The sequence below is a fragment of the Moschus berezovskii genome, chromosome 13 (genome assembly GCF_049115385.1).
Source record: "Moschus berezovskii isolate FMDL1 chromosome 13, NW_MosBer_1.0, whole genome shotgun sequence".
Lineage (NCBI taxonomy): Eukaryota > Metazoa > Chordata > Mammalia > Artiodactyla > Moschidae > Moschus > Moschus berezovskii.
This window is the reverse complement of record NC_142472.1, coordinates 65,248,436-65,273,944: the sequence shown is the minus strand read 5'-3', so window position 1 is coordinate 65,273,944 and position 25,509 is coordinate 65,248,436. Positions and strand designations below refer to the sequence as shown.

The 25,509-nt window shown below is 41.1% G+C and overlaps 1 protein-coding gene and 1 pseudogene across 1 annotated transcript in view; one reads left to right on the top strand and one right to left on the bottom strand.

Moving 5' to 3' along the window:
* LOC129556546 (phosphatidylinositol 3,4,5-trisphosphate 3-phosphatase TPTE2-like) overlaps positions 1-25,509 on the top strand; it is a 66,912-nt gene that overhangs the window by 27,045 nt on the left and 14,358 nt on the right. The window contains exons 15-21 of the mRNA XM_088842729.1: positions 386-450; positions 8,872-8,932; positions 10,458-10,539; positions 10,645-10,733; positions 19,718-19,779; positions 21,559-21,639; positions 22,677-22,782. Coding sequence (XP_088698855.1) covers positions 386-450; positions 8,872-8,932; positions 10,458-10,539; positions 10,645-10,733; positions 19,718-19,779; positions 21,559-21,639; positions 22,677-22,782 — 546 coding nt within the window. The remainder of the gene's footprint in view (positions 1-385; positions 451-8,871; positions 8,933-10,457; positions 10,540-10,644; positions 10,734-19,717; positions 19,780-21,558; positions 21,640-22,676; positions 22,783-25,509) is intronic.
* LOC148775858 (serine/threonine-protein phosphatase 4 regulatory subunit 2 pseudogene) lies at positions 5,735-7,577 on the bottom strand (annotated as a pseudogene).

Sequence of the window (25,509 nt, the reverse complement as noted above, 5' to 3'; positions counted from 1 at the left end):
ACATATGCTGTTTATCCTGAGGGTTCAGTTCAGTTCAGTTCAGTCGCTCAGTCGTGTCCGACTCTTTGTGACCCCATGAATCACAGCACGCCAGGCCTCCCTGTCCATCACCAACTCCCGGAGTTCACTCAAACTCATGTCCATCGAGTCAGTGATGCCATCCAGCCATCTCATTCTCTGTCATCCCCTTCTCCTCCCGCCCCCAATCCCTCCCAGCATCAGAGTCTTTTCCAGTGAGTCAACTCGTTAGTTAGCTTTTTCTCTGATCATTCTCAATCCTGAAAATTCTTTTCTATGGAAAACAAGTCTGATTATATGCAAATTGAGTTCTCATATGTTGTTTCACATCTATAACATTTGTAATAGTGACTGTTTTGACTTCCAGAGCGTATTATTGCCATGTCATTCCCATCTTCTGGAAGGCAGTCTTTCTACAGGAATCCCATTAAGGTAAAGGTTTTTATCTAACAGAAGCTCACATTTCTCAGCAAACATAGACTCTGGAGTCATAAGATAACCTTGGCCCAGAGACAGCAGTATTCTCCTAAAAATGTACTCTTTCATATTAAAAAAAAAATTATTGTGGGTTGTTATCTGTGAGCTTTTGCTGTGTTATGAATTGCCCCAAAACTTCAGTGACTTCCAACAGCAAACATTGACTTAGCTCATGATAACGTGGTTTGTAAATTTGAGTTGGGCTTAACTGGCTGAGGAATTGGCTTCACTAATCTTGGCAGAGCTAATTTATGCATCTGTGGGCAGCACCTGGGCCTCTGAGAACTGGCTAGTCTAAGATGGCATGCCTGGAAGCTCCATGTGATTCTCATTCTCCAACAGGCTAGCTCAGGCTTGTTTACATAAAGCAGTGGCTGCTGGTGCTGCTGCTGCTGCTGCTAAGTCACTTCAGTCATGTCCGACTCTGTGTGACCCCATAGACGGAAGCCCACCAGGCTCCCCCGTCCCTGGGGCTCTCCAGGCAAGAACACTGGAGTGGGTTGCCATTTCCTTCTCCAATGTGTGAAAGGAAAAGTGAAAGTGAAGTCGCTCAGTCGTGTCCGACCCCTAGCGACCCCACGGACTGCAGCCCACCAGGCTCCTCCATCCATGGGATTTTCCAGACAAGAGTACTGGAGTGGCTTGCCATTGCCTTCTCCGAAAGCAGTGGCAAGGACCTCATTATTATCCAGCCAAAGAATGCCAAACCTCCGAAGGCCCAGGCGCCAAACTGGTGTAATGTGGCTTCTACCTCATTCTATTAGACAAGCCAACTACAAACCCAGTTCAGATTCAGACAGACAACAGATACCATCTCTGTTGTATCTATGGGGAATTGTGGCCATTTTTCATGGTCTGTCATAGGGGAAAAGATAGAGAATTTTTTAACTAAAAATGTCTGTTCTTAGGTTGAGATCCTAAATTACAGTGGATACACACTGCTATAGGTTAAATAAATTAAGTTCAAACATCAAATGATGTTTACTATGAAATTCTAGTTAAAAGTAATTGTTTAAGAAGTTTTCATATGTGTGTGGATGTGTATGTGCGCATGCTCAGTTGCTTCAGTTGTGTCCAACTCTTTGCAACCCCATGGAGTATAGCCCATTGGGTTCCTCTGTCCTTAGGATTCTCCAGACAAAAATACTAGAGTGGGTTGCCATGCCCTCCTCCAGGGGATCTTCTCGACCCAGGGACTGAACCTGCGTCTCCTGTATTGCAGGCAGATTCTTTACCCTCTGAGCCACCTGGGAAGCCCTGTGGATGTGTATACATTAGTGTATATCCATTCGTTATATCTCAGTAGGATGTAATTATGTATGTGTGTGTATGTCTATGTGTCAGTGTACCTATATACACATGGGTATGTTGTTATACTTTGAGCAAACAAATATTGTAAATTGCACTAACCTTAAATGTGTGTCTTCATTAAAATTATATATAGGAATATATGCATGTAACCAACACCCCTTTCAAAATCTGGAACACTTCTTGCTCTTTTTGAGTCAATACCCTGACATACTGGAGGTAATTACTGTTCTCACTTCTGTCACAACTGATTAGTTCTACTTTTTCTTAAATTTCACATAAATGGAATCATATACTATAGCCTTTTATGCTTACAATAAATTCTGTGAGATTTGTTCAGTATTATTGTGTGTACAGTAATATAATAATTGTACATAAATTATATAAAGTACAGTTCTTTCTAAATAGCATAACATTAATATTTATTGTTTCTAGAATACTGATTGGCAGCACAAGCATTCAGTTTACTTACCGAAATTATGCAATTATACATTGCTTCACAAAAGCAGCCAACACATCACATTCTAAAAATTCAGAAAATTAAAAATTATAAATACCAAGAGGTGCATCTGAAGAAACAGATATAAATTTGGCAGCCAGTAATTGCTGGGAGAAATATCAATAAACTCAGACTATGCCAAAGCCTTTGACTGTGTGGATCACAATAAACTGTGGAACATTCTGAAAGAGATGGGAATCCCAGACCACCTGACCTGCCTCTTGAGAAACCTGTATGCAGGTCAGGAAGCAACAGTCAGAACTGGACATGGAACAACAGACTGATTCCAAATAGGAAAAGGTGTACATCAAGGTTGTATATTGTCACCTTGCTTATTTAGCTTATATGCAGAGTACATCATGAGGAACGCTGGGCTGGAAGAAGCACAAGCTGGAATCAAGATTGCCGGGAGAAATATCAATAACCTCAGATATGCAGATGACACCACCCTTATGGCAGAAAGTGAAGAGGAACTCAAAAGCCTCTTGATAAAAGTGAAAGAGGAGAGTGAAAAGGTTGGCTTGAAGCTCAACATTCAGAAAAGTAAGATCATGGCATCTGGTCCCATCACTTCATGGGAAATAGATGGAAAAACAGTGGAAACAGTGTCAGACTTTATTTTTGGGGGCTCCAAAATCACTGCAGATGCTGATTGCAGCCATGAAATTAAAAGACGCTTGCTCCTTAGAAGGAAACTTATGACCAACCTTGATAGTATACTAAAAAGCAGAGACATTACTTTGCCAACCAAGGTCCGTCTAGTCAAGGCAATGGTTTTTCCCGTGGTCATGTATGGATGTGAGAGTTGGACTGTGAAGAAAGCTGAGCGCCGAAGAATCGATGCTTTTGAACTGTGGTGTTGAAGAAGACTCTTGAGAGTCCCTTATACTGCAAGGAGATCCAACCAGTCCATTCTAAGGGAGATCAATCCTGGATGTTCATTGGAGGGACTGATGCTAAAGCTGAAACTCCAATACTTTGGCCACCTCATGCGACGAGTTGACTCACTGGAAAAGACTCTGATGCTGGGAAAGCTTGGGGGCGGGAGGAGAAGGGGACGACAGAGGATGAGATGGCTGGATGGCATCACCGACTCTGTGGACATGAGTTTGAGTGAACTCCGGGAGTTGGTGATGGACAGGGAGGCCTGGCGTGCTGTGATTCATGGGGTCATGGAGAGTCGGACACGACTGAGCGACTGAACTGAACTGAACTGAATTTTAACTCAGAAGTTGTACACATCTCACGACTTTAAATTTGTGAATATGATATTCAGTCATTTAGCTCGAGTCCATCATTAAAGTAATTTATTAATTTTTCCTGTATACTTTTGTTTCATACATCAATATTTGCATACTCTGGAAATTGTTAGAAGTGTATAATATTCACAAATGTGCAGAAAAGCAGGCAAAAATTGTAAACCTGCCCAGTTCGTCTGAGATAATTTCGTGTCAGCTTCATAAGCATATTCCTTCTACAAGAGTAAACTAATGTTTGAACACTATTTCTAAGGTAAAGCACATTTTCTTACAAATAATGAAGTGCTTTTCTCACCACAGAAGTGTGCCAAAAGACTTTTAGTTTGAATAGATCTCTCAGAATGTGTTTAACTTCATAATTTCAACAGGCTTAAGGTTTCCAAGCATTAACACGGATCAGATTTTAAATTACTTAGAGGAGAAAGAATCTGTCTTGAAAAATGTGACTCCTTTGTGACCAGCTAGAAAAAGTATCCAATTCATATCTTATCAGTTCAGTTCAGTCACTCAGCCATGTCTGACTCTTTGAGACCCTATGGATGGCAGCACGCCAGGCCTCCCTGTCCATCACCAACTCCTGGAGCTTGCTCAAACTCATGTCCATCGAGTCGGTGATGCCATCCAGCCATCTCATCCTCTGTCATCCCCTTCTCCTCCTGCCCTCAATCTTTGCCTGCATCAGGGTTTTTTCCAATGAGTCAGCTCTTCGCATCAGGTGGCCAAAGTATTGGAGTTTCAGCTTCAGCATCAGTCCTTCCAATGAACACTCAGGACTGATCTCCTTTAGGATGGACTGGTTGGATTTCCTAAATATATGTTAATATATATAAAATTAATATATTAAATATATATCATGTTATATAGTATATAATTATATATCATATATAAATACATATCAATGCTATGTAACATTAATATTCCATTTATAAATATTTACTACATGTATAGTATACATTTCAACTCTTATAGAAACAGAAAAATATAATAGTTCCCCCTTTATAATTGGAGAAGGAAATGGCAACCCACTCCAGTACTCTTGCCTGGAAAACTTCCATGGACTGAGAAGCCTGGTAGGCTACAGTCCTTGGGGTCACAAAGAGTCAGATATGACTGATTGACTTCACTTCCTTTATAATAATATATGTATATTTACATATAATTTATTACATATAATATAAAATTATAAAACTTATAGTTTTTAATTTATGTGCTATAATTATATAATATACAAATATACATATATTCTGAATATATTAATATATGTAATACTATCAGTATATACAAATTTATAATCTATATATTATATAATAAATATGAAATTATATAATAAAAATAATTCTACATATTATTTCTTTGTAATGTTCTGTTATATATAATATATATATAATATATATCATATTTATTTTATATAATATGCATGATCTTACATATATTATATAACATATAATATGTTACACATAAATATGGGCTTCCCTGGTGGCTAAAATGGTAAAGAATCTGCCTGCAGTGCAGGAGACCTGGGTTTGATCCCCGGGTTAGGAAGATTCCCTGGAGAAGGGCATGACAATCCATTCCAATATTCTTGCCTGGAGAATTCCATGAAGAGAGGAGTCTGGCAGGCTGTAGTCCATTGGGTCCCAAAGAGTTGGACATGACTGAATAACTAACACTTATACTTTTTTGCACATAAATATATATATATATATGTATATTATTCTAAGGGAGAAAATTTTTATTTTTGTGTTTCTGTAAGAGATGAACATATGTGTAATTTATAAATAAAAATTGTATTTAACTACCATGAAGCACTTTAACTCATATGGTAAATGTGACTATGGTAACTATGGTTACCATATGGTTACTATGATTGAAATATAAAAACTGCCAGAGCTGTCAGAAGAAGTCTGGAAGCTTTTTTGTATATGTATTATCTGAACATAGTACTCTCCAAAAGAATTAAGGATTGTAATTATTACTTTCCAGTTTAAACACTTTAATTCTAAACATAAAAAAATCTAAACACAAGTCACTGATTTAACCAGATCCTCTCCCACCTTCCAGAAAGTATTTAGTAAGCAGAACCCAGTAGAGCTGATATTCATAGTTTTCTACATGAATAACTGTTTGAGAATTTATCCCATGAAGTACTTTATGACTTCCTTTTCTTGTAAAACTAAAACTCCATTTGTTTACATAAAAATTTCAAAGAGTGTAAAGCTGGAACTGAGTGTGAACTACTGCAAGACTCTAAAGAGTCTTGTTCCGTCGGTTCATCAGCGACTTCTGTGACTTCACAATCGTTTCCCGTGGATTTTTCTGAGAGAACCTCTCCAGTTCTGCTGGTGTTGGATCCTCCTGCTGCTGCTGCTGCTAAGTCACTTCAGTCGTGTCTGACTCTGTGTGACCCCATAGACGGAAGCCCACCAGGCTCCCCCGTCCCTGGGATTCTCCAGGCAAGAACTGCCATTTCCTTCTCCAGTGCATGAAAGTGAAAAGTGAAAGTGAAGTCGCTCAGTCGTGTCCGACCCTTAGTGACCCCACGGACTGCAGCCTACCAGGCTCCTCCGTCTATGGGATTTTCCAGGCAAGAACTGGAGTGGCTTGCCATTGCCTTCTCCGGTTGGATCCTCCTAGTTCTTCTATTTCATGACAGTTGGAATCCTACTTGCAGGGCCTTTATTTTCACTATCTGCAGAATCTAAGTCTTTCTCATCCTGAGACAGAGGAGATTCTTCTGTTGATTATTTTCCACAGAAGTCTCTTCATTTATAGTTAAGGCATCATCAGATTCCTTGATTTATTTTTTTCTAGAATCATTTCTGTTGATGCTGTTAAAGACTCTTCCTCTTCATCCTCTTTGTCTTTATTCTTAGATGAAGCTGGTTCTTCTGGTTCTTCTGCCATAACATGTCCCTAGAAGTTGCTTGGCCATCTCTGACATGGTCTTCTTTGTCATACTTGAGTGTTTTTTTAACCTCATGCCCCTCAGCTTCCAGACCATCTTCATTTGGAAGTTTATTTTCTATATGGCTTACTGAGGAATCCTTTGATCCGGATGTCAGTCACTGATTTTTGTCTTCATTGTGCTATAAGTTGGTCAGAACTTTTGCTGACTGTGCTCTCAGGCACACCCTTACTACTTCCTCCTTCCCTCTGTTCCACTCCTATTCTTTCTCCTTCTCTCCCTCTTTCTTACAAGTTTCAGGAGTACAACATTGTAATTCAACATCTGTATACACTACAAAGTGATCACTGCCACAAGTCTAGTTTCTATCTATCGCCGTAACAGCTGACCCTCGTTACTTATTTCAGACACACCCCAAACCCCTTCCCCTCTGTTGACCACGTAACCTGTTCTCTGTATCTATGCTTGGTTTCCATCTCTTCTGTTTGTTCATCTTATTTTTTTAGATTTCACATATGAATGAAATCATATGCTGTTTGTCTTTCTTTGCCTGACAGTTTCACTTAGCATAATGCTTGCAGGGTCCACCCATGTTGCTGCAAATGATGGACTTCATTTATGATTGAAAAGGAGTGTGTGTGTGTGTGTGTGTGTGTGTGTACATGTGTGCTTGTGTGTAGCACATCTTTATTCATCCATCGATGGACATTTTTGTTGTTTCCTTATCTTGTTAATAATGCTGCAGTGAATGGTGCATGCATCTTTTAGAATTAGTGTTTTTTGTGTTCTTTGGATATATACCCATAAATGGGATCATATGGTAGTTCTAGTCTTAATTTTTTGGGGAATATCTATGCTTTTTTCCATAGAAGTTGCTTCAATTTACAGTCCTACCAATAGTGTTGAAGGATTCCCTTTTCTTTACATCCTCTCTTAACATTTTTTATTTCTTATTTTTGATAATAGCTATTCTAACAGGTGTTAGGTTATATCTTGATGTGCATTTCCCTATGGATTAGTGATGTTGAATGATGTTGAACATTTTTTCATGTGCCTGATGGTCTTCTGTATATCTTCTTTGGAAAACTGTCTATTCAGACCCTCTACCCATTTTTTATTGTTTTCTTTGTTATTCTTAAATTGTATAGTTCTTACGTTTTGTATATTAACCCTTTACTGGATATATGAATTGCAGATATCTTCACCCATTCAGTTAGATTGCCTTTTTGTTTTGATAATAGTCTCTATCACTGTACAGGAGTTTTTTAGTTTGATGTAGCCCCATTTGTTTATATTGGCTCATTTCCCTTGCCTTTGGAGTCAGATCCACAAAAACATTGCTAAGACCAATGCCAGTGAAGTTACCGGCCGTGTTTTCTTCTAGGAATTTTATGTTTTCGCATCTTTCATTCAAGTCTTTAATCCTTTTTGAGTTAATTTTTGTGTGCAATGTGAGATCATGGCTGAATGTGGCTGTCTAGGTTTCTCAGCACTGTATGTTAAAGAGACCATCCTTTCTGTATATTCTTTGCTCCTTTATCGTAAGTTAATTATCCATATGGGGCTTCCCAGGTGGTGCTAGTAGTAAAGAATCCACCTGCCAATGCATGAGACAAGAGATGGTGTAGGTTTGATCCCTGGTTCAGGAAGATCCCCTAGAGAAGATCCTCTGCTGCTGCTGCTGCTGCTGCTAAGTCGCTTCAGTTGTGTCCAACTCTGTGTGACCCCATAGACGGCAGCCTACCAGGCTCCTCCGTCCTTGGGATTCTCCAGGCAAGAATGCTGGAATGGGTTGCCATTGCCTTCTCCAGAGAAGATCCTCTACCCATTTTTAATTGTTTTTCTTTGTTTGTTTTTAAGCTGCATAGTTATCCATATATGTGTGGATTTATTTCTGGGCCCTCAATTCTGTTCCGTTGATCTATGTGTCTGTTTTTGTGCCAGCACCACACTGTTCTGATGACTACAACTTTGTATTATAGTCTAAAATCAGGGAGCATGATCAAATAAATCAGGGAGCAATAAAGCTCTAGCTTTGTTCTTCTTCCTGAAGATTGGCTTTTTAGGATCTTTTGTGGTTCCATACAAAGTTTACAATTCCTTAAACAAATTACAATTCCTTAAAGCTCATTAACTGTCTAATTTCATTATCTGGTAGCTTTAAACAATATGTATTTATAGTAAAGAATACTTTCAGTGTAAAAGTACAACTTTGGGGGCTATTTGAAAACTCACAAAGGGTTTAGATATAACTTGGAATGCATTTTATTAATTGAATCTCCCCTAAAAGGTGCTAAGTGAGGGACAATTGAATAAAAGGTAATAGTCATTCTAGGTTAGTAGTAGGGAAAGGTTTATGTTGGTGCACCATGGACATATATAAGATGTGTGTCCATCTCTTTTAGGAAGTTGTGCGGTTCCTGGATACCAAGCACCCAGACCACTATCAAGTCTACAATCTCTGCAGTATGTACATGACTCCATGTTTTGCCTCTATGATATAAAATAGGTCACTGCATGCAAGAAGATGATTTAGTTTTTACATTTCATTTAATCATAAGTATTTGGTGGTAGGAAGTGAATTTTTAAAAATGTCCATCTTAAGCAACTGATAAAGGATTAATCTCTAAAATATACAAGCAACTCCTGCAGCTCAATTCCAGAAACATAAACGACCCAATCAAAAAATGGGCCAAAGAACTAAACAGACATTTCTCCAAAGAAGACATACAGATGGCTAACAAACACATGAAAAGATGCTCAACATCACTTATAATCAGAGAAATGCAAATTAAAACCACAATGAGGTACCATTTCACGCCAGTCAGAATGGCTGCTATCCAAAAGTCTACATGCAATAAATGCCGGAGAGGGTGTGGAGAAAAGGGAACCCTCTTACACTGTTGGTGGGAATGCAAACTAGTACAACCACTATGGAGAACAGTGTGGAGATTCCTTAAAAAACTGGAAATAGAACTGCCATATGACCAAGCAATCCCACTGCTGGGCATACACACCGAGGAAACCAGAATGGAAAGAGACACATGTACTCCAATGTTCATTGCAGCACTGTTTATAATAGCCAGGACATGGAAGCAACCTAGATGTCCATCTGCAGATGAATGGATAAGAAAAAAAATAAAAATAAAAATCTCCATCTTATGCTGGCCCTATTTGGTAGGAAGAGAAAGCTCAACAGCACAACATACCCTGTGAGGGAGGCAGGAGACTGGAGGCAGAGACACTTTAGAGTCAGCTCTTGTGGTGGTAGGTTTAGGAAAGTTTTTCTGTTTTTCCTGCCAGCTTGTGTTTTGAAGACAATTCAACAAATGCATGCTCTAATCCCCTAGGGATGAGGTGTGAGGAGACCAGGGCCCTGCATGGGAAGAAATAAATCCAGATCCTTGTAGAAAACAGATTATATCCGAGATTCCCCTCTTCCTATATAGTAAGTGGATATTTTTCAGGAGGCAAGTGTTTATTCTGGTGGCCACAATTGCTTCTGCTCTGTGTAACCCTATGATAAAGTAATGAGTAGCCTGCTAGAAAATTGCAAGTAAGAAGGACCTATTGTATAGAACATGGAACTCTGCTCAATGTTATATGGCAGTCTGGATGGAGGGGAGTTTGGGGGAGAGTGAATACATGTATATGTATGGCTGAGTCCCTTCGCTGTTCACCTGCAACTATCAGAGCATTGTAAATTGGCTATACTGCAATACAAAATAAAAAGGTGTTTTTAAAAAAGAAAATTAAAAGTAAGGCAAACCAAAAGTAAAACAAACCAAATAATTTGGGCTTATGTTACTCAGGATGGAGAAAGCACTACTATACTTATGTTTCTGAGACCCTTTTAGAGCAGCAGGAGCCAGTGAGAAAACTCTTTTTAAAAGTAGATAAGGGGTCTCTAAAAAGTATAACTTATTCACACCTTGATCATTTGCTGTGTTAATTAGAGTTAGTGATATGACCTATGCATCATTTATTTCAGGTGAAAGAGCTTATGATCCTAAGTACTTCCATCATAGGGTCCATCGATACTTGATTGATGATCACAATGTCCCCTCTCTGAGGTATGTTTGATGCCAAATTGACTAACAGAAGAGGGTCAAATACATAGGGCTTGGTTTTCTTTGGAAGTATTTTAATTCAACCAAAAATATTTCATTTGAAATCAGTGAGATGGTGGCGTTCTCCATGGAAGTGAAAGAGTGGTTGGCTCAAGACAAGGACAATATCATAGTGGTTCACTGCAAGGGAGGCAAAGGTAAAAACATTCTTTTTATTTCTCTTTTTCTAAGAAATCTGAAAAATTTAATAAGGGACATCAACAAGATATGTTCTGCTATGAACCAGTAATAATCACTGTTGACATTTTTAAAAATTAGCTTCAAGACTGAAGGAAGAATGTATAATTATGGCTGACTTGAGTTGTTAGCACAAGCTGGAGTCAAGATTGCTGGGAGAAATATCAATAACCTCAGATATGCAGATGACACTACCCTTATGGCAGAAAGTGAAGAGGAACTCAAAAGCCTCTTGATTAAAGTGAAAGAGGAGAGTGAAAAGGTTGGTTTGAAGCTCAACATTCAGAAAACAAAGATCATGGCATCTGGTCCCATCACTTCATGGGAAATAGATGGAAAAACAGTGGAAACAGTGTCAGACTTTGTTTTTTTGGGCTCCAAAATCACTGCAGATGCTGATTGCAGCCATGAAATTAAAAGACGCTTGCTCCTTGGAAGGAAAGTTATGACCAACCTTGATAGTATATTAAAAAGCAGAGACATTACTTTGCCAACCAAGGTCCGTCTAGTCAAGACAATGGTTTTTCCCGTGGTCATGTATGGTTGTGAGAGTTGGACTGTGAAGAAGGCTGATCGTCGAAGAATCGATGCTTTTGAACTGTGGTGTTGGAGAAGACTCTTGAGAGTCCCTTATACTGCAAGGAGATCCAACCAGTCCATTCTAAAGGAGATCAATCCTGGATGTTCATTGGAGGGACTGATGCTAAAGCTGAAACTCCAATACTTTGGCCACCTCATGCGACGAGTTGACTCACTGGAAAAGACTCTGATGCTGGGAAAGGTTGGGGGCGGGAGGAGAAGGGGACGACGGAGAATGAGATGGCTGGATGGCATCACCGACTCTGTGGACATGAGTTTGAGTGTACTCCGGGAGTTGGTGATGGACAGGGAGGCCTGGCGTGCTGTGATTCATGGGGTCGCGGAGAGTCGGACACGACTGAGCGACTGAACTGAACTGAACTGAACTGAGTTGTTGCACTAGAGAAACCAACACAACACTGTAAAGCAATTTTCCTCCAATTAAAAAATAGATTAAAAACTAAAAAGACCACGGGAAGAGAAGGAAAGAGGAAGGAGAGGAAATAAGGGAAGAGAGAGGAAAGAAGTCAACTTACACAGATTCATCCAAAGACTTAAAGAAAGAGTATATTAATAAGCAGAGACATTACTTTGCCAACCAAGGTCCGTCTAGTCAAGGCAATGGTTTTTCCCGTGGTCAAGTATGGATGTGAGAGTTGGACTGTGAAGAAGGCTGATCGCCGAAGAATCGATGCTTTTGAACTGTGGTGTTGGAGAAGACTCTTGAGAGTCCCTTATACTGCAAGGAGATCCAACCAGTCCATTCTAAAGGAGATCAGTCCTGGATGTTCATTGGAGGGACTGATGCTAAAGCTGAAACTCTAATACTTTGGCCACCTCATGCGACGAGTTGACTCACTGGAAAAGACTCTGATGCTGGGAAAGGTTGGGGGCGGGAGGAGAAGGGGACGACAGAGAATGAGATGGCTGGATGGCATCACCGACTCTGTGGACATGAGTTTGAGTGTACTCCGGGAGTTGGTGATGGACAGGGAGGCCTGGCGTGCTGTGATTCATGGGGTCGCAGAGAGTCGGACACGACTGAGCGACTGAACTGAACTGAAGGGCAACTTAATTTTAGTTTATGAAGCCAAACTTTGAAAACTAAAGCTACTCTTACCCATGACATGGATAGAAAAATTCTTAAGAAAATATTAAAAAACAAGCAATTTATTAAAAAATACTACAGCACAACAAAATTGTGTCTATTCCAGGAATTCAAGGTTAGTTTACTATCAATCCATGTAATCAACCAGATTAATAAAGCTAAAAAATCATATTATTTTAAAGATACAGAAAAAGTTTCTGATACAATTCAACCTTCATTCATTATAAAAACTATTAGCAAATTAAAGGAATGTCTTAATGTGATTAAAAAAAAAAAACCACACACCCGCTAAAGTAATTGGTAAGCTATTAAAAGCTTTTCCTTTGAGAGTAGGAGAACAAGAGTGCCTATGATCATCACTGCTAATTCAACACCGTACCAAAAGTTCTAGCCAGTGCTAAGGAAAAAAAAGATTGAAAAGGAAAAAATATAGTTCCTTATTTTCATACAATATAATCTTGTGCAACAAAATCCAAAAGAATTTACAGATAAATTAACAGAATTAATGAAAGATTTTAGTGAAGCTTCATCACACAAGTTTTTATATGTATTCATTATTATTTAGTTCAGAATATTTTCAAATTTCCATTGTGTTTGTTTCTTAGCCTCATGGTTTATATAGAAATATACTATATTTTCAAACATGAGGATTTTGTGATTATCTTCTAGTTACTGATTTCTGGTTGTATTACATTGTGGTCAGAGAACATATGTATTTTTTTAGTTCTTTGAAATTTGTTTCAGTTCAATTCAGTCGCTTAGTCAGTTGTGTCTGACTCTTTGCGACCCCATGAACTGCAGCATGCCAGGCCTCCCTGTCCATCACCAACTCCCAGAGTCTACCCAAACTCATGTCCATCGAGTCAGTGATGCCTTCCAACCTTCTCCTCCTGCCCTCAATCTTGCCCAGCATCAGGGTCTTTTCCAATGAGTCAGCTCTTCGTATCAGGTGGCCAAAGTATTGGAGTTTCACCTTCAACATCAGTCCTTCCAATGAATAGGTCAGGTCAGGTCAGTTGCTCAGTCGTGTCCGACTCTCCGCAACCCTATGAATCATAGCACGCCAGGCCCTCCTGTCCATCACCAACTCCTGGAGTTCACTCAAACTCATGTCCACAGAGTCGGTGATACCATCCAGCCATCTCATTCTCGGTCGTCCCCTTCTCCTCCCGCCCCCAACCCTTCCCAGCATCAGAGTCTTTTCCAGTGAGTCAACTCGTCGCATGAGGTGGCCAAAGTATTGCAGTTTCAGCTTTAGCATCAGTCCTTCCAATGAACACCTAGGACTGATCTCCTTTAGAATAGACTGGTTGGATCTCCTTGCAGTCCAAGGGACTCTCAAGAGTCTTCTCCAACAACACAGTTCAAAAGCTTCAATTCTTCGGCGCTCAGCTTTCTTCACAGTCCAACTCTCACATCCATACATGACCACGGGAAAAACCATAGCCTTGACTAGACGGACCTTGGTTGGCAAAGTAATGTCTCTGCTTTTGAATATACTATCAAGGTTGGTCATAACTTTCCTTCCAAGGAGTAAGCGTCTTTTATTTTCATGGCTGCAATCAGCATCTGCAGTGATTTTGGAGCCCAAAAAAATAATGTCTGACACTGTTTCCACTGTTTTTCCATCTATTTCCCATGAAGTGATGGGACCAGATGCCATGGTCTTTGTTTTCTGAATGTTGAGCTTCAAGCCAACCTTTTCACTCTGCTCTTTCACTTTCATCAAGAGGCTTTTGAGTTCCTCTTCACTTTATGCCATAAGGGTAGTGTCATCTGCATATCTGAGGTTATTGATATTTCTCCCGGCAATCTTGATTCCAGCTTGTGCTTCTTCCAGTCCAGCGTTCCTCATGATGTACTCTGCATATAAGTTAAATAAGCAAGGTGACAATATACAGCCTTGACGGACTCCTTTTCCTATTTGGAATCAGTCTGTTGTTCCATATACAGTTCTGACTGTTGCTTCCTGACCTGCATACAGGTTTCTCAAGAGGCAGGTCAGTTGGTCTGGTATTCCCATCTCTTTCAGGATTTTCCACAGTTTATTGTGATCCACACAGTCAAAGGCTTTGGCATAGTCAATGAAGCAGAAATAGATATTTTTCTGGAACTCTCTTGCTTTCTCCATGATCCAGCGGATGTTGGCAATTTGATCTCTGGTGCCTCTGCCTTTTCTAAAACCTGCTTGAACATCTGGGAGTTCACGGTTCACATATTGCTGAAGCCTGGCTTGGAGAATTTTGAGCATGACTTTACTAGCGTGTGAGATGAGTACAATTGTGCGGTAGTTTGAGCATTCTTTGGCATTGCCTTTCTTTGGGATTGGACTGAAGACTGACCTTTTCCAGTCCTGTGGCCACTGCTGAGTTTTCCAAATTTGCTGGCATAATGAGTGCAGCACTTTCACAGCATCATCTTTCAAGATTTTAAATAGCTCAACTGAAATTGCATCACCTCCACTAGCTTTGTTCCTAGTGATGCTTTCTAAGGCCCACTTGACTTCACATTCCAAGATGTCTGGCTCTAGGTCAGTGATCACATTATCGTGACTATCCTGGTCATGAAGATCATTTTTGTACAGTTCTTCTGTGTATTCTTTCCACCTCTTCTTAATATCTTCTGCTTCTGTTAGGTCCATACCATTTCTGTCCTTTATCGAGCCCATCTTTGCATGAAATATTCCCTTGGAATCTCTAATTTTCTTGAAGAGATCTCTTGTTTTTCCTATTCTGTTGTTTTCCTCTATTTCTTTGCACTGATCACTGAGGAAGGCTTTCTTATCTCTCCTTGCTATTCTTTGGAACTCTGCATTCAGATGTTTATATCTCTCCTTTTCTCCTTTGCTTTTTGCTTCTCTTCTTTTCACAGCTATTTGTAAGGCCTCCTCAGACAGCCATTTTGCTTTTTTGCATTTCTTTTCCATGGGGATGGTCTCCTGTACAATGTCACGAACCTCCGTCCAGAGTTCATCAGGCACTCTATCTATCAAATCTAGTCCCTTAAATCTATTTCTCACTTCCACTGTATAATCATAAGGGATTTGATTTAGGTCATATCTGAATGGTCTAGTGGTTTTCCCTACTTTCTTCAATTGAAGTCTGAATTTGGCAATAAGGAGTTCATGATCTGAGCCACAGTCAGCTCCAGGTCTTGTTTTTGCTAACTGTATACAGCTTCTCCATCTTTGGCTGCAAAGAATATAATCAATCTGATTTTGGTGTTGACCATCTGGAGATGTCCATGTGTAGAGTCTTCTCTTGTGTTGTTGGAAGAGGGTGTTTGCTATGACCAGTGCGTTCTCTTGACAAAACTCTATTAGCCTTTGCCCTGCTTCATTCCGTGCTCCAAAGCCAAATTTGCCTGTAACTCCAGGTATTTCTTGACTTCCTACTTTTGCATTCCAGTCCCCTATAATGAAAAGGACATCTTTTTTGGGTGTTAGTTCTAAAAGGTCTTGTAGGTCTTCATAGATCCGTTCAACTTCGGCTTCTTCAGCATTACTGGTTGGGGCATAGGCCTGGATTACTGTAATATTGAATTATTTGCCTTGGAAACGAACAGAAATCATTCTGTCGTTTTTAAGATTGCATCCAAGTACTGCATTTCGGACTCTTTTGTTGACCATGATGGCTACTCCATTTCTTCTAAGGGATTCCTGCCCACAGTAGTAGATATAATGGTCATCTGAGAAGGCAATGGCAAGCCACTCCAGTACTCTTGCCTAGAAAATCCCATGGACGGAGGAGCCTGGTAGGTTGCAGTCTGTGGGGTCATTAAGGGTCGGACACGACTGAGTGACTTCACTTTTACTTTTCACTTTCACACATTGGAGAAGGAAATGGCAACCCACTCCAGTGTTCTTGCCTAGAGAATCCCAGGGATGGGGGAGCCTGGTGGGCTTCCGTCTATGGGGTCACACAGAGTCGGACACGACTGAAGTGACTTAGCAGTAGCAGTAGCAGAGTTAAATTCACCCATTCCAGTCCATTTTAATTCACTGATTCCTAGAATGTCTATGTTGACTCTTGCCATCTCCTGTTTGACCACTTCCAATTTGCCTTGATTCGTGGACCTAACATTCCAGGTTCCAATGAACACCCAGGACTAATCTCCTTTTAGTATGGACTGGTTGGATCTCCTTGCAGTCCAAGGGACTCTCAAGAGTTTCCCAACACCACAGTTCAAAAGCATCAATTCTTCGGTGTTCAGCTTTCTTTATAGTCCAACTTTCACATCCATACTTGACCACAGGATAAACCATAACCTTGACTAGATGGACCTTTGTTGGCAAAATAATGTCTCTGCTTTTTAATATGCTATCTAAATTGGTCATAACTTTCCTTCCAAGGAGTAAGCGTCTTTTAATTTCATGGATGCAATCACCATATACTATGATTTTGGAGCGCAGAAAAATAAAGTCAGCCACTGTTTCCCCATTTATTTCCCATGAAGTGATGGGACCGGATGCCATGATCTTAGTTTTCTGAATGTTGAGCTTTAAGCCAACCTTTTCATTCTCCTCTTTCACTTTCATCAAGAGGCTCTTTAGTTCCTCTTCACTTTCTGCCATAAGGGTGGTGTCATCTGCATATCTGAGGTTATTGATATTTCTCCTGGCAATCTTGATTCCAGCTTGTGCTTCCTCCAGGCCAGCGTTTCTCATGATGTACTCTGCATATAAGTTAAATAAGCAGGGTGACAATATACAGCTCTGATGTACTCCTTTCCTGATTTGGAACCAGTCTGTTGTTCCATGTCCAGTTCTAACTGTTGCTTCCTGACCTGCATACAGGTTTCTCAAGAGGCAGGTCAGTTGGTCTGGTATTCCCATCTCTTTCAGAATTTTCCCCAGTTTATTGTGATCCACACAGTCAAAGGGTTTGGCATTGTCAATAAAGCAGAAATAGATGTTTTTCTGGAAATCTCTTGCTTTTTTGATGATCCAGCTGATGTTGGCAATTTGATCTGTGGTTCCTCTGCCTTTTCTAAAACCTGCTTTATGGCCCAGAATTTGGTCAATTTTATCAAATGTTTTCTCTGCACTTGAAAAATAAGCATATTATGCATTGTTCTGAACTGGGTTCTATATGTGCCCGTTAGGTTGTTTGTTCATTGTTTTATTCACGTATTCTATATCTTTACTGATATTTTGATTGAATTTTTTGCTTTTTTCCACCCCCACCATTTGCTTGGAAGTCATATATTGTTTATATTCCTTAGTAATCACTAAAGATTTCAACCTACATCCTTTATTTGGCCATGAGTTTGTTGGGGTTTTTTGTTTGTTCTTTCAGTGTTGACCTTGTATCTTCCTGAACTCTTGTTATCAGTTTTAGGAGTTAGCCTATAGAGTTACTTGGATTTTTAAAGTCTTCAAATAGTTTGTTTGTTCTTTTTTTATCCATATACATTTTGTTTCTTTTTCTTATAACACTGGCTAAGCCATGTAGTACAGTGTTAAATAGAAACAGCCAATAGTGGACATTTTGTTTAGTTCCTGGCTTTAGAAGGAATGTTATCATCATTTCATCATTAATATGGTAAACCTGGTACATATTTTGGTAGATTCTTTCATCGAACTTAAAAAATTGAAACTTTTGTCCAATAGCAAAAGTTTAGTGAATGAATGTACACCTATGCTTTAAGTTAAAATACTAAAAATAAATGTAAAGCATTTTCATGATTCCTTGCATATCTGAGTTGACTGGATGAGAGGGCGGCTAAACTCTGTCTCTGGCAGAGTGTGTGTGCTTATCCACAGCCACCAGGACATGGATCTGCAAAAGTTGGGTTTTTTTTTCTTTTCTCAAATGGGAAAAGATAAAGGCTGTAGAGACTCAGAGATGTGCAAAAATTTGAAATGTTAGCCTAGAGAGAGCCAGGTTGTTAATGGTCAGCATCCTTCTTTAGCAAGAAGCTTTTATTTATCAGAGGACAAGGTTTTCTTTGGAAGTTATTGACTTAGAGTAGTGTTTTTCAAACTATGGATTGAAAAATAAATTTAAACATTCATTTTTTTGAAGGACAGAATAGAAAATGAAGTGCATCTCAAGGTAAAAGGATAAGTTTGGAATCACATAAAATAAGTTCAGCATACACTAGCTAAGACAAAAGTCATAGGTCATTGTAGAAATAATAGAAGCAACGTACTTTTTAACTCACTCTGTATGCCTGGACAAAACTATAAATTAGGAAAAAAGCATGAGACTTTGAGCTTGAAATGACATGAAATCAAGTTTTCTTTAAAATGCTACGGGGGTGAAAGCATATATGTGGAATCTGGAAATGATATAGATGAAGTTATTTGCAAAACAAAAATAGAGGCACGGACCTAGAGAACAAATGTGTGGACACAGGTGGGTAAGGGTGGGTAGAATTGGGAGATTGGGATTGACACATACACTCTATTGACACTCTGTGTAAAATAGACAACTGATGGGAACATACTGTATAGCACGAGCAACTCTCCTGAATGCTCTGTGATGACCTAAATGGGAGGGAAATCCAAAGTGGGGGGATATATGTGTATGTTTAGCTGATTCACTTTGCTGGGCAATAGAAGCTAACACTACATTGTAAAGCAACTATATGCCAATAAAAATTAATTAACAATAAAATTAGATGCTACAGGAAGGGTATAGAAAGAAGGAGGGGAGAAGGATGAGGGAAGAAAAGAAACAAGTAAAACAATTAATAGTTATGGAATCTGGGGCACAGGTGTATGCGGGCTTATTACGCTGTTCTTCCTATTTTAATGTGTGCTTTACAACACAATAGCTAACTGAAATAGAAGGAATGTGTATTGCAAATGCCAGGTAGTTTGCGGTCTGTCCGTCTTTTATCTTTTATGGCTTCTTTTATTTACTTTAGTAGAGAAACAGGGTGTATAATTAGCTCTTAGTCGGTGAGCATCACTTTAGCTTTAGAGTCCTAGAGCAGAGCCTGTTACTGCAGTCCCCAGGGGCTGTGATTCAAGAACAACATACAGGTGCACATGCATGCACACAATTAACATTAACAATTGTTAATTAATAATCAATATTAATAATTATTAATAACTAACAATTAACTCTAGGCAGACGCTCAGAACAAGCAGTGTACTGGCTTTGGCTATCTCTGAATTGAAATATTTTGAACCTGTACTTTTGGCATGAAAGAAAATCAATCCACAATGAGCTCTTTAAATACTTTGGAAAATAGTTTTATGTCAAGTGCCCTCAGGAACAATGGTTCATGGACTATCTTCTTTTCCAGGAAGAACTGGAACTATGGTCTGTGCCTACCTTCTTGCCAGTGAGATATTTGCCACCGCGGAGGTATGAAAGATGCTCCTGTAAACTGTCTTGGGCTTATTGAGTTTGCTAGCTTTGAAAGCTCACGGGTAGGATGTTAATGATTCCTTAAGTCGTGGTGTGTGTGTGTTGTTCAGTCGCTAAGTTGTGTCTGACTCTTGGCAACCCTGTGAACTGCATCACGCCAGTCTTCACTGTCCCTCACTATCTCCCGGAGTTTGCTCAAACTCATGTCCATTGAGTCATTGTACTTCATGGAATTGTTATTGGAGAGGTGGTTTTAGAACACCTGGCTTGGATACTTTCTTGTTTAATTGGCACTGGTTGGTAACTGACCTCAGTGCCTCTTCCTCTGGGCTGGGATGAGGATAAATTTGCTGAGACGCTCACCTTGGGCACAAAATTTAAGGGAATGCAAAAATCTCAGTAATTAAGATCAATAATCTTCTAATGCAATATTTTTTTATAAATCAAAATTAATGCACCCACATTCATCATGAGTACAATGTCAATATTTTGATTAAAGACAGGAACCAGTAGGAGAATGGTTAATGTGAAGTGAGTAAGGTTGAATTATGCAAGTACAAGAAACCTCAGCAGTCCAGAAACTTGACTTGCCACCCCCAGACCCAGCCCTGCTCTGATAGAATCCCACCAACTCCTGGCTTTCTGCTTTCCTCACGAGAATAAGAAGATGGGTTAGGGAAATTTTATAAAGGACCTTGAACATCCTTGGAAGTGCTCAGCAGGTAAAAGTCATCATTTCCCAACCCAGAACAAAAGCTCCTCTGGACATTACTATCTTTGCACAATCAATAGCTGTGGGGTCTGTGCCCTCTGGGAATTTCTGAGAAGACAGGATGGGCTGCTGCTGTGTCTTAAAGCAGGGTTCTCATTCTCTTTTTTCTGCTGTGATCTTACGGAGAAGGGCATGCTCCCAGCATCTCTGGGCCTCTTTTGGTCTGCTGCCCAGACAAGAGAAACTGAGGGTTATGTGCTGGGTCCAGGGCTCTGATTCCACCCTCCTCTTTGCTTCTAATTTGAGACTCACAGGTTAGGACAATGGATGCTCTAGGACAGTGTTTTTCACACTGTGGATCAGAGTTTATCAGTGAGTTGTGAAATCAACTCATTGGGTTGTGACTTGCAACCAAATCTACCTATAAGATGGGATATATTAGAAAAGGTGAGTATTGTTTCGTGAAACTTTTGTTTCAGTTGTGTGTTCATGAGAGAGAGTGTGTGTGTATCTCCCAGGTTTATGGATGTGGATTGTAGCTTTGAAAGTGAAAAGTCTGAGGACTTTCCTAATGGTCTAGTGGTTAAGATGCCACACTTCCAACACAGAGAGCACAGGTTCAATCCCTGGTCAGGGAACTAAGATCCCACGTGGTGCGTGGCCAAAAAAAGAAAAGAAAAGTTTGAAAGCCATTGGTCTGAAGCCCTGGATAGAGCAAGAGGCCAGTGTTCAGGCCTGTGCTGTCTTTGACTGACCAGTTACATACATCTCCATGGCAGGTCACTTGATTTTCTTTTGGTCCTAATCTTCTCGTTGTAAAATAGTAAGAAAGGAAGAAGGACCAGATTATATTTGAAGTTTTCCAACTCTAAAATTTCCTGTCTTTATGAATCTTTGAATGAGAGTAGCCCTTGATGTGTCTTTCTTAGTTCTGTTATTTTGGGTAGCCTCTGCCCAGAGACCGCTGACCTTAGGAAATCACATGTCCTTAGAAACTTTCTAATGCCTTCTACAGGGAAGGAAAGTACAGATGACCCATGACTGGACTGTCCCCTCTTTTATAGGACAGCCTGTATTATTTTGGAGAACGGCGAACAGATAAATCCACTAGCAGGAAATTTCAGGGAGTAGAGACTCCTTCTCAGGTAAGTGTTCTTTCTTTAAAATGGGTCACTCTGGGTAATTAGGTTAAGACTGGCACCCATTTCCTGGTTTTGTTTTATTTTTTTAAATAATTTTTGGCTGCTCCGGGTCATTGCTTCGTGAAGACTTTCTCATAGCTGCGTTGCATGGGCTTCTTATTGTGATGGCTTCTTTTATTGCAAAGCACAGGCTCTAGGCCCTTGGGCTTCAGTAGTTGCGGCTCTCAGGCGTGTGTGTGGCGGTAATTCTCAGACACCATCCCCTCCTGGCCCTGCTTTGTGGGTCACTTCATGCACTACACACATTTCATGGAAGAGCTTGACTGGCCCTTTCCAATGAAGAGCATGGTGGTTAATTTTACTAATATTTTATCTTCCCCACTCATAAGAGGGAAGAGCCCGTGAACTTTTCAGTCCAGCTGATTCCATACAGAACTCTTTGACTTCTAGAAGAAAAGTTCAAGCGGAGCCCTTGTGAGCGACTTGCCATAGGAGAAGGACTAGGCTAAGAGGATCCGCGGGGCTTTGCTGCAAAAATGGGATTGGGGAAATGGACAGTGGGGAACTGCTTGCTGACTGGGACTGGAGAAGAATGCGTATGTGCTGCTGGCCTGGGGGGCGGTCTCCCCCTGAGTTTTTACATCTTCCCTTCTCTTATCCGAAGAGCTACTCCTTCTGCCTGCAAAGCACAAACCTTCCTTTAATTCAGCCACCACAAAGCTCCTACCCTCTACTGGTCTCTTGCATTTGCAGTTAACTGCATCTTGCTGTGATGCTATCGTAGCTATTTTGTTGGTTCTGATTGGTTGCTCTTGGTCCCAGCTGCCTCTCAGAACACTGGGCCCCTTTCTTGTTCCTTCCCCATTGCTTTTAGTTCAGTAACTTTCCCCCTAAGGTCGATATACAGCCACGAGACAACACTGCCTTATCTAATGGCCCCAGTCAGTGTTTCCTTCATCCATACTTTCCTTAAACAAATCGGGGATACTGACTTTAGAATTTTCACCTCCATTGAAATTGAGACCTCTGTTGTTTTGCAGAATAGATTCGTTGGATATTTTGCAATGGTGAAAAATATCTACAATTTGACTCTTCCTCCAATAAAAAAACTCACGATCAAAAAACTCGTAATTTATTCAATTCATGGTAAGTGCTGTATGTATAATTAAAGAAATGGGCAGGAGGGCTAGTGTTCTTACTATTTGGGAGGGTTTTCTCACAGTATTACTGTTATGGCCACATTGTCGCTGTCATTCAGTTGTTGAGTCATGTCTGACTCTTTTGTGGCCCCATGGACTGTAGCCTGCCAGGCTCCTCTGTCCGTGGGATTTCCCAGGCAAGAATACTGGAGTGGGTTGCCATTTCCTTCTCCAGGGGATCTTCCCAATGCAGGGATCAAACTCATGTCTTCCACATTGGCAGGAGGGTTCTTTACCCTTGAGCCACCTGGGAAGCCCTGTGGACACATTACCACCACTCAGATGTCCTCTCCTTTCCTTTCCCAGTTTGAGGGGCTCCATCCACCCCCTTCCCTTTCTCCCATTCTCATTGCGGCTCTGGGCTCAGCCCAGGGTGTCCTTTTCAGAGTAGAACCTCTGAGATTAAAGGAAGTATGGGCCCGTGAGGCTGGAGACCACTTCTTTCTCACACCTTCATCTCGGGCTCAGGGTTTGTCTTGGCAGAGACATCCCTGGATCGTTCTCTCCTTCTCCGTTCAGAGATCCTCCTTTATTTTTCTCATCACTGGTTTTCTTTGATTTTCTGCTCACCATCAAAAGTTTCTCCCTTTACCCACCCCCTTCTCCTGTACCCGCCTCCTCCCAGAAACTCCATCAGGATGTCTTAAATACCTGAACAGCACATGCATTTTGTTGCCACGATTCTCTTTTTTACACATAACTCCCAAGAACTACTTCGGGTCAGGCCCCCGGCTTGTGTTTCTCTAGAGCCCGTGAGTGGTAAGCAAAGGAGAAGAATGTACGTGAATGGAGAGCTGACAGCAGTGTTGGAAAGTTTCCTGGGGGGACAGCACTTGGGTCTTCCTTCCCTGAACCTACAGGAACACAGAAAAGGACTGGGACACACCTGGTCTCTGGGGGCCTGTCTCTCAGTACCCTAGCTCTTACCAGTTCTCACTGGGAGTAAAAATCCTTTTAAATTTCAAAAGAGCTGACTGTACCTGCTTCAAGAATGTAAGGAGAAAGACAGGGACCTGCCATCACCCTGGGAGACAGGGAAATTGGTCGGCTCATCCATCTCTGGGACTTGAAGGAGGGGGAGAGGAATAGAGGTCAAGCCCCGTGTTTTATTTCTCTCTCACCTGCCTGGCTTCCCTCCACAGCTCAATCTCAGGGAGGCAGAAGATGGGGACCCCTCAGTGTAAGGGATGGGGCTCCCCCACTGCCAGAGGTGTGACAGGAGGGGATGTTTCTGGCTCTGCTCCCTGAAAGCATCGCTGGCTTGAGCACCAGGTGGTGCTAGACTCTCCCGGGTGGTGTGCGGCCAGGGTGCTGGTCTCCACTCAGACGGCCCAGTGTTTTTAGTCCTCTGAGGAGTCACACAAAATGCTCTCTGTCGTGTTGTTCAGTCTCTATGTCGTGTCCAATTCTTTGTGACCCCATAGACTGCAGCACGTTGGGCTCCCCTGTCCTTCCCCGTCTCCCAGAGTTCACTCAAATTCATGCCCATTGAGCTGATGACGCTATCCAACCGTCTCATCTCTCTGCCACCCTCTTCTTCTTTTGCCTGCAATTTCCCCCAGTGTCAGGGCTTCCTTGGTCACTCAGATAGTAAAGTATTTGCCTGCAATGCAGGAGACCCAGGTTCGATCCCTGGGTTGGGGAGATCCTCTGGAAGAGGAAATGGCAACCCACTCCAGCATTCTTGCATGGAGAAGCCCATGGACAGAGGAGCCTGGTGGGCTACAGTCCATGGGGTCACAAAGAGTTGGACATGACTGAGCGACTAACACTTCACTAAAATACTCTCTAGACATTTTTTAATGCTTCATCCAATTCTTCAGAAATAAGCGACTCCTTCAAAATATATGTAAAAATTGCATAGTAAAACAATTACAATTATTTAAATAGAAAAAGCTTTTCCTCAGATTATTTATATATTTCTCCCTCCCTGCCCACACACCCCCACGTCACCACCACCGCCTCCTAATGGTGCTGAGGAGTTGTGAGGGCCAACCACAAGCAGACCACGTGGGTTTCTGGCTTCTGGAAACAAACTTCAACCCAGCAGCATGGGTTCTGTGGGCAATTTTGGTCTAGATTTCCAAAGAAGCGTTGCACAGGCAGACCCTGAAAACCCAGCCTGTTCCAGCACAAGCCTGCCTATGTGTATAAAGGAGTAACTGTTTGTGAGAAGGCTCTGTGGGCTACAGAGTTCTCTACAGGTCCATTCTGACCATCTCAGGTGTGTGTGATGAATGAGGGACAGGGATGGAGTGGAGTCTCACTCGGAATGCCAGCTGCCCTCAGACCTCCCTGGGGTGAAGCCAGGCTCGCGGGTGGGAGGGGATGGGGTGGCTCACTCCCCATCGTTCCCTGCAGAAAGAGCCAGACTGCTCTCCTCTGCAGTGTGAGAGGCAACACAGGGGGCTGATGGAGCAATTGCTTTCTCTCGGAATTTTAAACTCAGCCATAAAACCAAGTTGGTGGCGTGAGAGCCTGGTTTGTACCTGCGTGTCTCGTCTCCCTCAGGGCCCTCTTGGTTCATGATGAGAATCCAGGAAGACCTCATTTTATTGTGCTTTCCTTTATCACACTTCACAAATGTTGCTTTTTTTACAAATTAAAGGTTTGTGACAATTCTGCGTTGTCAAATGATGGTTACCATTTTTTTAGCAATTTGGCAATCAAGTCT